Here is a 15,228-nt window from a genome sequence, read left to right as displayed (position 1 = left end):
TCTTCATTTTCAATTAAAACCATAGAAAATAACTGGATGAAATGTAGTCAAAATGAAAACATAGTTAAACACTGTGTGTTTTTTTCTGGGAATTAATCTCTAATGGAAGAGTTCTGGAAAAGATTCAAAAGCATAATCAAATATGAAAGAGTGTCATAGTGTCAGTTATAAGAACAAAAGGAAAAGCTTTCAATAATATTAAACGTAAAAGTCACCTTTGCCTTCTTTTCTCATTCCTTCTACAAGACCAAATATTCTAAATTTTAAAGATGATATAATCCCCTGGATGAACTGTACTTAGGAAAAATTTGTAAGATTTGTATTTCAGATGCTTGCCAAGCTTAGCATTTTGACCCTTAACAAAATACCACAAACACTGGTGCTATGACTTCTATTGCTATACATTCATAACAAGAGCCAACACTAGCTCTTCAAATATCTGCTCAGCAACACAGTAGCATAATTCAAATTCTTGCTTCTAGAGTCTAAGAAACTCCTGAAGTTTTAACCCAAATGATGCCAGGACATTTGTGCTAGGCACTGGAGATACAAAATGAATATAATATTTATTTTTAAAAGGTCACAGTTGATCATTTGATACAATGAGATATGGAAAGTATAGCAGTAATTTAAGTGGGGAGGTAAGAAAGAAGGGGGTCTTCAGGAAAGCATCTTGGAAGAAATTACTACTCTGGAAGAATGTGGGTGAGAAAGAAATAAACTAAAGTTCCTGACTACTAAATGCATCACATTAAGGCCCTGAGGCCGAAACAGAAAAATGAATCAAGTAAGGAAAAACACTAAATCCTTAAGATTGAATCAAAACATAGTGACTGAAAGAGAGTAATAAGCAATAATACAAATAATTGGCAATATTTTACTATAATTATTGACTATCTTTACTATATAGAATAGAGAAGGAAATCGCAACCCACCTCAATATTCTTGCCTGGAAAATCCCATAGACAGAGGAACCTGGTAGGCTACAGTCCATGGGGTCACAAAGAGTCGGACATGACTGAGTGACATCACTTTCTTTCACTTACTATATTGAATGACTTGCCTTTTCCCTAACATCTTTAACAATTTGGTAACTATTTGTCATAGTAAATTATATCTTTAAAAATTAAATGTGATTAAAGGTGCTATATGAAATATATCAAAAATGCTTCTGAACTATTTTGAAATGAGAAATGTAACATTAGTATTCTGGACTGGCTAATTTCAATCAGACTTAACATCCTATAAATGCATAATATTTAGTACAATAAATAAAATGCAGGTGTGCACTGAAAAGTTGTGTAATAAAATGGAAACATAGAATTTTAAACATTTGAACAGGGAAGTAACTAATTTATGTAACCTGAAACCCCAAATTTAAGATGTTTTTCAGGTGAAAGTATAGAGTGCATTTTATGGTGGCACCTACTGGCAAAGTATAGAAATGCAGCCATACTATAGCTCAGAAGGCCTAATGAACAGCTGGCAGTGGGGAGGCAAGCGTGATCGTGATTCCTTCCCTGTCTGTTTATCGTCCACCTTTCCTTGAACTCAAAGATTACTGTGATTCCCTACCACCACCATCCTATTATAAAACAAGCTACAAGGGTTAAACATATTTTTCTCTCTGAGTTTTAAGGTTGAGAGAGAGAGGCCAGGGTAAGATACAAGCAGTGGGTGGAGAGCATAGAATGTGTACATCACACTGACACTTCTGGAGTTTCATCCTTCACCTAACAAGGAATCATTGAAGGGTTTTAATTAAGGGGGTAACATCTGTTGTTTTAAAAACCCTGGCAGCAGTGAGGATGACAGGATGGAGCAACTCAAGACTGGAGGCAGAATGAACAACTCAGAGATAAGTAAACAAAAAAGTCCAGGCAAAAAAAAGATGAAAGACAGAAAACAGACTTTCGATGAAAAAGGGGAATATGATAGTAGCAATAGGAATAGAGGTTAAAAAACAGAGAGAGAGTATCAAAAATGCTAAGTAAGGAGAACTGATGGATCTTTGCAACTGAAGGGATAGAAAAAGCGGAAAAAAAGTAGTTTAAGATATGTTCCAAATTCTGCTTGGATAGTTAGAGGGAAAGAGGCTTCATCAAGCTGGGTACTTCAGGAGGATAAGCAGACTCGCCAGGAAAGACAAAGATTTAGTTTGGGAGATGCTAAGTCTGAGGTCCCATTGAGGTAACAACATATGGACAGTTAAAAGACGTTTTTTCAGACCACCAGCCCAGGTGGGATGCATGAGTCAAGTGCTCGGGCCTGGTGCACTGGGAGGACCCTGAGGAGTCGGGTGGAGAGGGAGGTGGGAGGGGGGATCGGGATGGGGAATACGTGTAACTCTATGGCTGATTCATGTCAATGTATGACAAAACCCACTGAAATGTTGTGAAGTGATTGGCCTCCAACTAATAAAATAATATTTAAAAAAAAAATAAATCAGACGTTTTTTTTTTCTTGTTTTTTTTTAAAGACGTACTTTTGAAGCTAGGAAAAGAGTTTGAATTTCACTGAAATATGGATTCGAATTTGCATATATGTCAGAGAGGCAGATGGAAAATAAGAGAATGACAACTCAGAAGTTAATGGCAAAAGAGTTCTATGAAAGAAAATGATCAAATTTGAGGACTCAAAAGAGACCAGAAACTATGACAGCTAGAAGATCATAAAAGAGTTTTGGTAGAATAGCTTCAGTAGAGTGGAAAAGTGAATGGGTGTGAGTCAGTAAAACAGAGATAAATAAATATTGAGTGCCTACTCTATGCCAGAAACTGTGCTAGGGCTAGGGAATATTGGTGAAGAAAACCAATAAAGTCCTCAGAGTTTACAGCCTCATGAGAAACATATTTCAAATAATTAGCACTTGGAAGGGAAAATAATTGGGAATTGGAATAAAAGACTATTTTTTCAAGAATTTGAGCTATAAAAGAAAGAAAGTGACAAAAACAGAGATGACGACTTGTTTTTTTCTTATGATGTTTATAGACTGGGGCTAAAGGACTAGTTGGGGAAGGAAATGGCAACCCACTCCAGTATTCTTGCCTAAGAAATCCCATGGAGAGAGAGCCTGGCGAACTACAATCCATGGGGTCACAAAAGAGTCAGACGTGACCAAGTGACTAAACAACAACAGAAGGACTGGTAGAAGCTGAAATTACAAAACAAAATGAATAATCAGTGAAACTCTGTCCCAACAGGTTACCTATATTAATTATACCCACTGTAGGAAATACCCTCCCTTCTCCTCTGAACTTCATGTCACCCCCATTCTCCATGTATGTTTAACTCCTTCAAGTTCATCCTTCAAGATTAAGCTCAACTGTAACAACCATTCAGGTAAATTCTCCTGACAATCTTATCCCTGGCTCCCAGAAACTAGGTCAATTGTCCTTTCCTCTGTATATCCTTCTATTATTATATAAACAGAATATATGTCTTTGGTTTGTAATAACTTTACTATTCAAAATCATGAAATGAATATATACTTAACACATGAAAAAACCATGTTACAGAAGAAAATAAAGACTACTCAATCAACTATTTAGACACCCACTTCTTCAGTATCTTCTCTAGAATATAGAGTATTAATAATTACTCATTATGACCAAATAATCCTGAAGGAAATCAGTCCTGAATATTCATTGAAAGGACTGATGCTGAAGCTCAAACCCCCCAATACTTTGGCCACCTGATATGAAGAACTGACTGCTTGGAAAAGGCCCTGATGCTGGGAAAGATTGAAGGCAGGAGGAGAAGGGGACAACAGAAGATGAGATGGTTGGATGGCATCACCAACTCGATGGACATGAGTTTGAGCAAGCTCCAGGAGTTGGTGATGGACAGGGAATCCTAGCATGCTGCAAACCATGGGGTTGCAAAGTCGGACACAACTGAGCAACTGAATTGAACTGATGACCAAATAGAATATTCAAAATAATTGGCTGCTAAATTGAAGAACTGAAGGTTATTCTCTTATCCAAGGTGCCTCTAAAACATACTTCTACCCTATTGTACAAAAGTGTATGTACAAATATACTTTTACCCTGTTAACTTACGCCAACCAGAAATTCCTCCAAAAAATAATGTAACCAATACAAATGGATTAAATATATGCACTTATATCTGCTCCCTTCTAAAGTACCACTAAAACGACAAAAAAGGCAAAGATTTTAAATCCATAAAGAAAAATAGTGTGAGAGAGGAGACAATAGTCAAGAGCAGAGACATGTTATGAAACTACAGAAAGACGAAGAGCAGATGGAAAAGTGGTAACTGACTACCCAGAACAGAGAAAGCTACAAGCCAAGTAACTGCTCAGAGAGACACCAAGAAGTAGTCACCTCAGAAACTGAAGGCAATACTGAAGGCTATGGGGAAGGTGTCACTGCAAATAAAAAAGCTGATTAACAGTATATACAAGGAACACTTGGACCCCTAAGTCTCCTGTCTTATTCTGAGCAGTCAGGACTAGTGAATTTCTCTCACTTCAGAATGGAAAGCAGGATCATGCTGAAGAAACTAAGCCAGGGAGGCTCCAGACCTAGAGGCACGAACAACTGAAGACAGAGAGACTGAGTAAAAGTCTGCATGTTCAGCTGGGTGACTCAGAATCAAGTCACCCTACTTCAGATCCCAGAATGTTGCTAGCCAGACGGACGACTTTCAGAAGGAGGCTGAAGGATGCCATTGTGGAAGTTTGTGGGTAAGTTCCAAAGGAAAGACCTGTAGCTATTTACATTTGGAGAATCCCCAGTAAAAAAGCCAACTGGTGTGACTATGCTGTTCTAATCAGGCCTCATTCTTAAATATGAAACAACAGTCTAGAATCACCCCACATTTTAGGAGTACCTTTAACTTGAAAGAAAGAAACAAAAACACTCAACTTAGATAAAACAAAGACGATCCAGGAAGCAGATAAAAATGATCATAAAAATTAAATAATCTTAAAGAGATAAATAAAACATAAAGATCACATACAATCACAAGTGAGAGTAATGATATTTATCTCCCATTTACCTTTTCTCAGGAAACTATTTAAGCAAAATAAAAGGTTTAACCAATAAAAAAAATAAAGTCATGAAATCCAGAAAACAAGGCAGAGGCAAAGAAAATTCACAAGGTGATAAAGCTTCATGGGTGACATTCTGAAACAGGCCTGGCAAGCAAAAGTACATAGAATGAACGAAGAAGACAGATGACTTTTCAGAAAAAAATGTCTGTAAAGGCAAAATCCAGAACTGATAGATGATCTAATAAAAAGAAGAAACTGTATAGTTTCATCAGCAAACTTGGTAAAGAATTAATGATAAATGTATAAAAAGCAAAGCAGAAGAAAAAAGTAATCACTGATTTTAGAAAAAACAAAAATGTACACAAGATAGGAAGTATAATAGTAATATAATATAGCTTGGAAAGGAGAGTGAAGTCACTAAGTCATGTCCGACTCTTTGTGACCCCATGGACTGCAGCCTTCCAGGCTCCCCCTCCCATGGGATTTTCCAGGCAACAATACTGGAGTGGGTTGCCATTTCCTTCTCCAGGGGATCTTCCTGACTCAGGGATTGAACCTGGATCTCCCACATTGCAGGTGGACGCTTTACCCTCTAAGCTACCAGGGAAGCCCTGGTAATATAATATATATATATATATATTAATTATACTTAATATATAATAAATATAACTGATATAATTAATATGATATTAACATAATTAACATAATATTATATATAATATAGCTTAGCTGCAGGCAATAGTTACAGAGCTACAACAAGTGTGCATATGTGTCTATGTGAGTGGAAGGAGGGGGAGAGGAAAAGAGGAGTGTTGGGAGGTTAGTGAGCTGGTGGAAAATCCTCATCTCCCACGGTAGGAAGTTAAAAGGTAATGTCTAAACTTGAAACTCAAATACAGCTGCATAGACTAATAAGGGTTTAATACCCAAAATATACAAACAGCACTATAGAACTCACTATCAAAACCCAAATAACCCAATCAAAAAATGGGCAGAAGACTTGAATAGACATTTTTCCAAATAAGACATAGAGATGGCTAACAGACACATGAAAAGATGTTCAACATCGCTAATTATTAAAGAAATGCAAATCAAAACCACAATAAAGTATCACCTCACACCTGTCAGAATGGTCATCATCAAAAAGTCTACAAATAACAAGTGCTAGAGAGGATGCAGAGAAAAGGGAATCCTCAAACACTGTTGTTAGTGGGAATATAAACAGGTACAGCCACAATGGAAGACAGTATGAAGGTGCCTTAAAAAATTAAAAATAGAACTACCATTATGATCCAGCAATTCTACTCCTGGCTACATATCTGGAAAAATTAAAAACACTAATATGAAAAGATATAAGTACCCTAATATTCAAAGCAGCTCTATTAACACAGCCAAGACAAGGAAGCAACCCTAGTGCCTAACAACAGGTAATGGATTAAGAAAATGTGGTATATATTCACAATGGAATATTACTCAGCCATAACAAAGAATGAAATCTTGCCATTAGCAGCAATGCGGATGGACCTAGAGAATATTATGCTTGGTAAAGTCAGAGAAAGACAAATACTAAATGATAGCCCTCACATCTGCAATCTGAAAAATAAGACAAATGAACGTATATACAAGACAGAAGCAGACTTACAGACCTAAAAAACAAACCTATGGTTTTACCACAATGGGTGGGGATAAACTAGGAATACAGGATTAACAGATACTACTATACATAAAACTGGAGAAGGAAACGGCAGCCCACTCCAGTGTTCTCGCCTGGAGAATCCCAGGGACGGGGGAGCCTGGGGGGCTGCCGTCTATGGGGTCGCACAGAGTCGGACACGACTGAAGCGACTTAGCTGCAGCAGCATACATAAAATAGATTAAGCAAGAAGTATTTACTGTATAGCACAGGGAATATACACGATATCTTATAATAACCTATAATGAAATATAAACTGCAAAAATACTGAATGCTTTATACTTGAACTAACATAACATTGTAAATCAACTATTGCAGGAGACCCCAGTTTGATTCCTGGGTCAGCAAGATCCCTGGAGAAGGGATAGGCTACCCACTCCAATATTCTTGGGCTTCCCTGGTGGCTCAGCTGGTAAAGAATCCGCCTGCATTGTGGGAGACCTGGGTTTGATCCCTGGGCTGGGAAGAACCCCTGGAGAAGGGAAAGGCTACTCACTTCAGTATTCTGGCCTGGAGAATCCCATGGACTGTATAGTCCATGGGGTTGCAAAGAGTTGGACACGACTGAGCGGCTTTCACTTTAGTTACGTCAGCTTTAGCTATGTAGAGACGTGGATAGACTTAAGAGTCTGTCACACAAAGTGAAGTACGTCAGGAAGAGGAAAACAAATATCATCTATTAACACATACATTCGGAATCTAGAAAAATGGTACATATGAACCTCTTTCCAGGGCAGGGATCGAGATGCACATGGAGAGGAAAGACATGTGGATGCAGGGGGGATGGGAAGAATGGGATGAACTGAGAGATTAGGCTTGATGTACACACACTACCACGTGTAAAATAAGTCGAGAGTAGGAACCCACTATAGAATACAGGAAGCTCAGTTCTGTGGTCTGTGACGACCTGGATGCCTGAGATGAGGGTGGGAGGGAGGTCAACGAGAGAGAAGATATATGTATACATATAGCTGATTCACTGCACTGTACAGCAGAAACTAACAAAATGATGTACAGCAATTATATTCCAATAAAAAAACAGCTGTATAAAAATTCCATTTAAATGAAGTAAATATAGAAACAAACACAAAAAGTAGTACAAGTCGATTCCTCTGAGGACTTTATTACCGTAAGTCTGTAGTACCATTTGATTTTAACAAACTATACCTATTTTGTTTTACTAAAAATAAAATATTCTTTAAAATTAATTATCTGCTGTCCGAGAAGAAATGGCCAGTCAATATATTATTTGGAAGTGCAGAAGATGTCACTGATATTAACTATAAGTCATATTCAAATCCTCTTCCAAATTCACTTCACTGAAATAGATATCCATATAAGATAGGGATTTCCCTGGTGGCTCAACGGCAAAGAATCCACCTGCCAATGCAGGAGAGACACGGGAGACATGGGTTTGATCCCTGGGTCGGGAAGACTCCTTGGAGGAGGAAATGGCAACCCACTCCGGGATTCTTGCTGGGAACACCCCATGGACTGAGGAGCCTGGCTGCAGTCCATAGCGTCACAAAGAGTCCGACACGACTGAGTGGCTGAGCACGAGCATGAGACGATAGAAGGAAACAATTCAGAACAAGATCCCGAGAAGAATTCTTCTTGGAATCTTAAAACGGAAAGAAGTTTCACAGAATAAGAAACAGCGGTTAAGAGAATGGGTTCCAGGGTCAGAACCGAATTCAGGTCCCAACTGTGCTACTTCACAGCAATGTGACTAAATTCAGTTTCTGCCTCTCTAAACTGAGTATTTATCTAGAATTTAGGTGGACTAGTCATGTGATTATAATTTATTAATCTAGATTTTTAAAACTGAAGTACAATTGATTTATAATGTATTCATTTCTGGTGTAAAGGGATTCAGTTACACATATACATATTCTTTTTCATATTCTTTTCCAATATACTTTATCACAGGATATATAGTTCCCTGTACTAAACAATAGGACCTTGTAGTTCACCTGTTTCATATAGTATTCAATAGTTTGTATCTGCTAATCCCAAACTCCTAATTTATCCCCCCTTCCTAAATTATGCCACCCTCCTCATCTGGATATTTTGTCTCTCATTTCTAGTTTGGTTTGATGTTTGATCATCTCAATAGCTCCTATTTTTCTATCCACTTGATTCTGTGAAGTTTTTTTCTTTTTTCGTGAAGTTTTAAAGACAGACTAATAACACATATTTGTCCTACCTTGGATTTGATATTTCTCCAAGAATTTCATCTAATTTGTCAATGAAATTAATAAAATTAGACAATCCTTTTATATGTGCCCTTAAAGGATCAGATGGTGATGGTGCATATCCTTTCCCTCCAAGCTCTATTGTTCTAACAAACGATGTGGCCACCTACGAATTAAAACAGATGGTTATGTTTACTGATTTAGTAAGTTAAAACTACATCATATTTTATGAACCCAGGTACCTTTACATATTTCTATGTATATAGATGAGGTGAAGCATTTTTTTTATGATTCATGCTACATTTTCATTCAGAAGCAAATAATAATAAAAAAAAAAAAACAGGTGTCATGCAGAAGCTGTGCCAGCCAGGGTGATGGCAACATACAGATGGAAACTGAGACTGAAGAGTCAAGTCAGGGGCAAATTAAGGGCATAAGAATATGTTCCCGAGAGTATGTCACTGTTGAGAATTCCCTGGTGGTCCAGGGATAGGACTCCTCACTTCCACTGTAGAAGGGACAGGTTCAATCCCTGGTCTGTGAGCTTTACAGCGCAGCAGCAGCCAAAGGGAAAAAAAAAAGAAAGAAAGTATATCACTGTCTATAAAGAATTAGACAGTGATATTCTATAAAGAATAAATATATTCTTCAGTAGATTACTGGCTACCAGAATTGTTATATGGAAAAAAGGGATTTTTTCAGTGCCAACTGTGTTGAGTTATTCAAGGATGGACAATTAATTCAACTTTTCTAAATCTTAGCTTCTTCATCTGTAAAATAAAGAGTTAGATGAGATAATTACTAAGCCCCATCTAGCTTTCACATTTTAGGATTATTTGACCATGTGTAGTTCAAAAGGCCTTGCTTTTACTATGATAAAAAAATACATGCTAAAAAAAAAAAATACAAGCTTGATGGTTATACATTAGGCCATCTTCATCAAAAGCAAAATGTTCTAAAGTTGCATTTTCCAAAGTATATCCAAAGAAAGAAAAAGAAAAATCTCTGAAATGTAAGTAATCTGAGAAAACTTCCATAGTTAAATTATTTAGGAAACAACAAATTAAATAGCAAGGTTAACTTATACAGAGTTCCTTATGGCAGGACTTCTCAGAGCTTTTGATGCAAAAGAATGCTCATGCATTCTGTATATCCAAAAAGGGTATACATGATTTCCAACTTTTGCCCTTGGAAATTCAAAGAGCACTGAATAGGAACTTCTGCCTCTGGAAATAATTTATTTCAGGAAAATTTAACTGCACTAGCATTCTACAGAAAACACGAAGGCAAACACTGCTTTAGAAAATTCTCCCTTATTAACTTTGAAGGATATAGTAAGAAAAAAATACAGAAGACTTTCAAATACACAAGGTAGAACACATATTCACAATTTAAAAGTTGTTCTATCATAGTTATAAGAATTCTATATTAAGGTACATGGATCCACAGTTCAGAGTCTCTAAAAAATCTTGAAAATATAACATGTCCATACCAAAAAGATAGACATCTGTTTCTCTCGAGCAGCATGTTTCAAATCAGTGAAGGCTTCTCTTCCAAGTCCTCTATCAGGAATATTGAGAATATGAGCCAGAGCCAAGTCATTCTTCGAATTCACTAGCAGGTTTAAATATGAGTAGATAATTTTCTTTGCTAGTAATCGTACCTGTACAATAAAATATTTCCTTTATTGAAGACTTCTAAATTCACAAATAATCTTTTTAATATGCAGTAAAATATTTATGATCATTCAATGACAATTTCTCACTCAGCTCTTTGGGAAATGAGAATTGCCATATAAACCAAAAATTTGGTTTGGACAAAGAACATATCCTTGCTCATGAAACTAACTTGTCATCAATGAAAATCTGCAAATAACAACTAACATAATTGCTGGAAAATGTCTTCTAAGAAATGATATACAATATACAGCTGCATTTCTGATAAGACTTGATCTCATTCCCCTACATACATTTGCCACTAAATAATAACCAATAATGAAGTCCCCTGAAGCATAAGGCATGGGCCTATGGGCACTATTTGATCCTATACCCATGTCTCTTTACAGAGCAAGATAAATTGCTAAATTTTTTAAGTATTACAAGATACTGACTTTCATAACACCAAGAAACCAACTGAGTATTAAAAGAAAGAGATTCAACCAAATGTTAGCAAATAATAGCAAGTAGTTGTTGTTGACATTAACTGCCCTAAAACACGGAACTATAGACTGTTGAAGCACAAGATAAAAATGATATTTGGGAGAACTTAATATGTGCTTCAGTTCTTTCATAGATGACTAAACCTTCACAGTCAAATGATAAACCAGGGCATTCATTGGTCTTTTTCTTCAAATTAACTAGCCATAACTTTTCAAGGTCTTACAACTTCTACTACTACAGAATTAAAAATATGAATTCCCACAGGTAACAACTACAAAATATTAGGTAAATTTTTTAAAACCTAAGTATGTAAAAACACTGGATAGCATCCAAGAGCAGACACAAGCTGGAGAAGAATTTAATTTTAGAGAAACTGAAACAAAAAGGGTAAGAATTTCAAGTTTGTGGTTATTCAGTAATAGGGGAATTGTGATTTCCAGAAATAGTGACTGATCAAGTGAACTCCTTAAATAACAAGCATTAAATACTAAATTAAAAATTTTAAATACTACTAAAAGATACTGGAAAGTATTCAAAAATAGAAGCTGGAGAAACATTTAGTTTTAAAAGAACTGCAATAAGAAGGGTATGAATTAAGTTTGAGGTTTACTGGCCCACGTCTCATGACTATGGCTGTGGAAAATAGACGCGACTAAAGGTGCCAGAGATTGGAATTCAGAGCTGGGAAAACAGCTAGAAATTTAAAGAAGGAAATTTTGGAAACAACTGAGATCATAAATACCCAAAATCCCTAGCTGACAGCGAAACTACACAAGCATAGGGAAGATTTCAAAGGCTCCATCTAAAACACAGACAGCAATCAGAAAGAAATATATGCTAGAAAGACTGAGTTATAAAGAACTGGAGCTATGGGTCTGAAGGTTTCTTAAACCAAGTGCACTCCACAACTATATATAGCGTAAGTGACAGACAGCTGAAGCTGGACAGGCTTGAAATATTAAATATACAAAGCCAAAACCTGTCAGAACAACTGGAAAATTCAGGAAAATCCCTTGGAAAAAGGAATCCATAGAAAGAATAAGTTCCATATCTTCTTCCCCAAATACCTGGTTAACTGCCAGATTTGGGAGGCAGAGGGAAGGGTTGCAAAAGCCAAGCTAAAAAAAAACAGTAAAAGGAAATCATAAGAAGAGATATCCAAAAAGCTACACGCCACCAAGGAGACAAAACATAAAGTTGGAAACCAGGCAAGTTACCTGCATACCAGAACAAAAAACAATGTTCTGCAGTAGAACACAAGAAAAAACTAGAGTTGCTATAAAATATTACCTGAAATGTCTTGGTTTCATCCAAAAATTACTAGACAGTCAAAGATAAGGAAAGTGTGACTCCTTTTCAGGATAAAAGCAGTCAATAGAAAATGTCACCAAGTGAAATTATGTATTAGATTTAGCTGACAGAAGATCAAAAAAACTGCTACAAATACAAAGAACTAAAATAAAATGTGTTCAGTGAATTAAAGGAAAATATGTTATCGGTGACTTAGAGGAAATGACAACAGAAAAGTGGACACTATAACGGAAGAAAATTCTAGAGATAAAAAGTACAGTAACTGAAACACAATATTTGCTAGGTGTGCTCAACAGCAATTTGGAGAAAGTAAAAGAAACTATGCGAGCATACAATTGTATCAATAGAAATTATCAAATCTGAAAAACAAAATAGAAGGGAAAAAAAAGAAGAAAGAATCAACATATCTGTAATTGAAATTTCTGTAGAGGAGTGAAGAGAGAGAAAACATATTTGCAAATTATAGACAACAGCACCCCAGATTTGGTGGAAAACATCAATTTATTGATCTAAGAAGCTACTCAAGCAGGAAAACACAAAGAAACTCACTCCTGGAACTTACAATCGAACTCTGATATCCAAAGATGAAAAATCTTAAAAGCAGCCAGAGCAAATGACACATTACATATGCAAGATAAGGTTAACAGATCATCAAAAATTAAGTAAGCCAGAAGTAATGGAAACAACATATTAAATATGCTGAGACATGATCCTAAAAATTACTTTACAATTACAATAGTCAAGATAACATAGTACTGATTTCCTTCCCATGGCAGAAACTTTGGAACCCAAGTGATACTCAGTCTTAATTTTCCTATTTCCTTTGAGGCACTAAGGGGTGCTCCCCCTCTTATTTTTTAAGAGATACTTTAAATAGAACGGAAAATATGCTTTAATGGAAAGACTTCTCACAGGAGTATATGTATTCTTGGAAAACACAAAAACCTTATTGTAAATTGCTAATATGTTACAATTTAATTCCACCTTCTGTGAAAAAAAGGAAAAAATATTACATAATGAGTATCAGGAAGTTTTCAGTCCTATAAAGATGGACTTAACCTGTGTTCATATAAACACTAATATAAACATTCGAATATAAAAATATTACAATTTAGTCATTTCCCCTAATGAGGATCATTTAGACTCCTCCAAGTTTTTATTATAAACATTGCTGCATGTATATTCTGATACTGATCTCCCAGTATACATGTTTAGTGGTTTTGCTGTACTACTTTTTTTATTATTTTAATAAATACTGTCAGGTGTCGTTCACTTGTACCTACTTATACACTCACCAATAGTGTAGGAGAGTTCCCATTTTCCTATACCTTGGCCAATGCTAAGCAATATAAAACTTTAAAATTTTTACTGATTTCCTCTGATTACCTGGAAGACTAGGCATCTTTTTAAAATTATGGTGACCATCTTTTTTTTTTAATATTAATTGACTGCTCTTTCTTTTGCATAACTTTCTTTTTTCTATAAGTTAATATTTTTTATTTTTTATTTTTTTTTACTTTTTTTTTCCATTTATTTTTATTAGTTGGAGGCTAATTACTTTACAGTATTGTAGTGGTTTTTGCTTGCATAACTTTCTACTGTGTAATTTGTTTGCTTTCTTATAATAATAAGAAATTTCTTATATAATAATACTGTTAATAAACAGTAGTTCTTTTTAAACCCTGGCAAAGATCTCTCAGTCTGTTGCTTACTTTTTACTACTATTAACAGAACAGGTCAAGAAATTTCACGCTTTGTAATGATTAAATTCATTCATCTTTTCCCTAATCATTTTGTTTTCTCGGTCTCAAGAAGCCTTCTCAAACTTGAGATTATAAATATTTCTTCTTAATAAGTAAATAAAAACTGTTAAAAAAAAAAAAAAAAGATAGCACAGAATTTACAGAGACAGACACTCAGATAAATGAAACAGAACAGTCCAGGAAGGCACCCAACTCAGAGAGTGGGGGCAATTGGTCATCTACATATAAGAAAAATACACCTCACACCTTTTATCAAAATTAACTCAAAGTAGATAGACCACAGACCTAAATGTACCAGAAGAAAACAGGAGAATATCTTCATGAATTTGAATTCAGTTCAGTTCAGTTCAGTTCAGTCGCTTTGCAACCTCATGAATCGCAGCACGCCAGACCTCCCTGTCCATCACCAACTCCCGGAGTTTACTCAAACCCATGTCCATCAAGTCGGTGATCCCATCCGGCCATCTCATCCTCTGTTGTCCCCTCCTCCTCCAGCCCCCAATCCCTCCCAGCATCAGGGTCTTTTCCAATGAGTCAGCTCTTCGCATCAGGTGGCCAAAGGACTGGAGTTTCAGCTTCAGCATCAGTCCTTCCAATAAACACCCAGGACTGATCTCCCCTACTGAATTTGAATTGGGAAAAGTCAAACACATGACACCAAAGGTACAACCGTAAAAGGAAAACAAATTGATAAACTAGATTTCATCAAAATTAAATTACCTGTATGTATTCTCCTCTTATTCTCACCCTTTCAACTACTTTCACCCTGCTCTGGAATTCTGTTTTTATTTTCTTTTTTTAAATTCTTACATGTTTCTCTCAGAATCTTCACTTGAAATCCTCCCCTTGGCTATTACCTTAGGAAAATGGACTCAGAAAGGCTAACCTCAACGTACATTCAAAACTTAGGAAATTCATAAACTATGCAGTGACTGATAATTTAGCTAAAGGTTCAACAATTTATCATCTGTAAACTCTAAGAAAATAGTTTCCTTATTAAAATTAAGATTTCTTCGTATTCTGTCTAATCTCACTAAAATTAATAAGCACAAAAGAGTTAAAAGGGAGAAATAAAAACTTACAAATCAAT

The 15,228-nt window shown here is 35.9% G+C and overlaps 1 protein-coding gene across 2 annotated transcripts in view; it reads right to left on the bottom strand.

Annotated features, from left to right (window-relative positions):
- The window catches only part of PARPBP (PARP1 binding protein), a 62,535-nt gene that overhangs the window by 22,328 nt on the left and 24,979 nt on the right, over nt 1-15,228 (bottom strand). For both annotated transcript variants that reach the window (XM_065937873.1, XM_065937863.1), the window contains 2 exons: nt 10,398-10,568; nt 8,917-9,071 (listed from right to left, as the gene is read on the bottom strand). In XM_065937873.1, coding sequence (XP_065793945.1) covers nt 8,917-9,071; nt 10,398-10,568 — 326 coding nt within the window. The remainder of the gene's footprint in view (nt 1-8,916; nt 9,072-10,397; nt 10,569-15,228) is intronic.

The sequence above is a fragment of the Muntiacus reevesi genome, chromosome 1, assembly GCF_963930625.1.
Source record: "Muntiacus reevesi chromosome 1, mMunRee1.1, whole genome shotgun sequence".
Taxonomy (NCBI): domain Eukaryota; kingdom Metazoa; phylum Chordata; class Mammalia; order Artiodactyla; family Cervidae; genus Muntiacus; species Muntiacus reevesi.
Note: the sequence above shows the minus strand (reverse complement) of the source record. Positions and strands in the feature narration are given on the sequence as shown.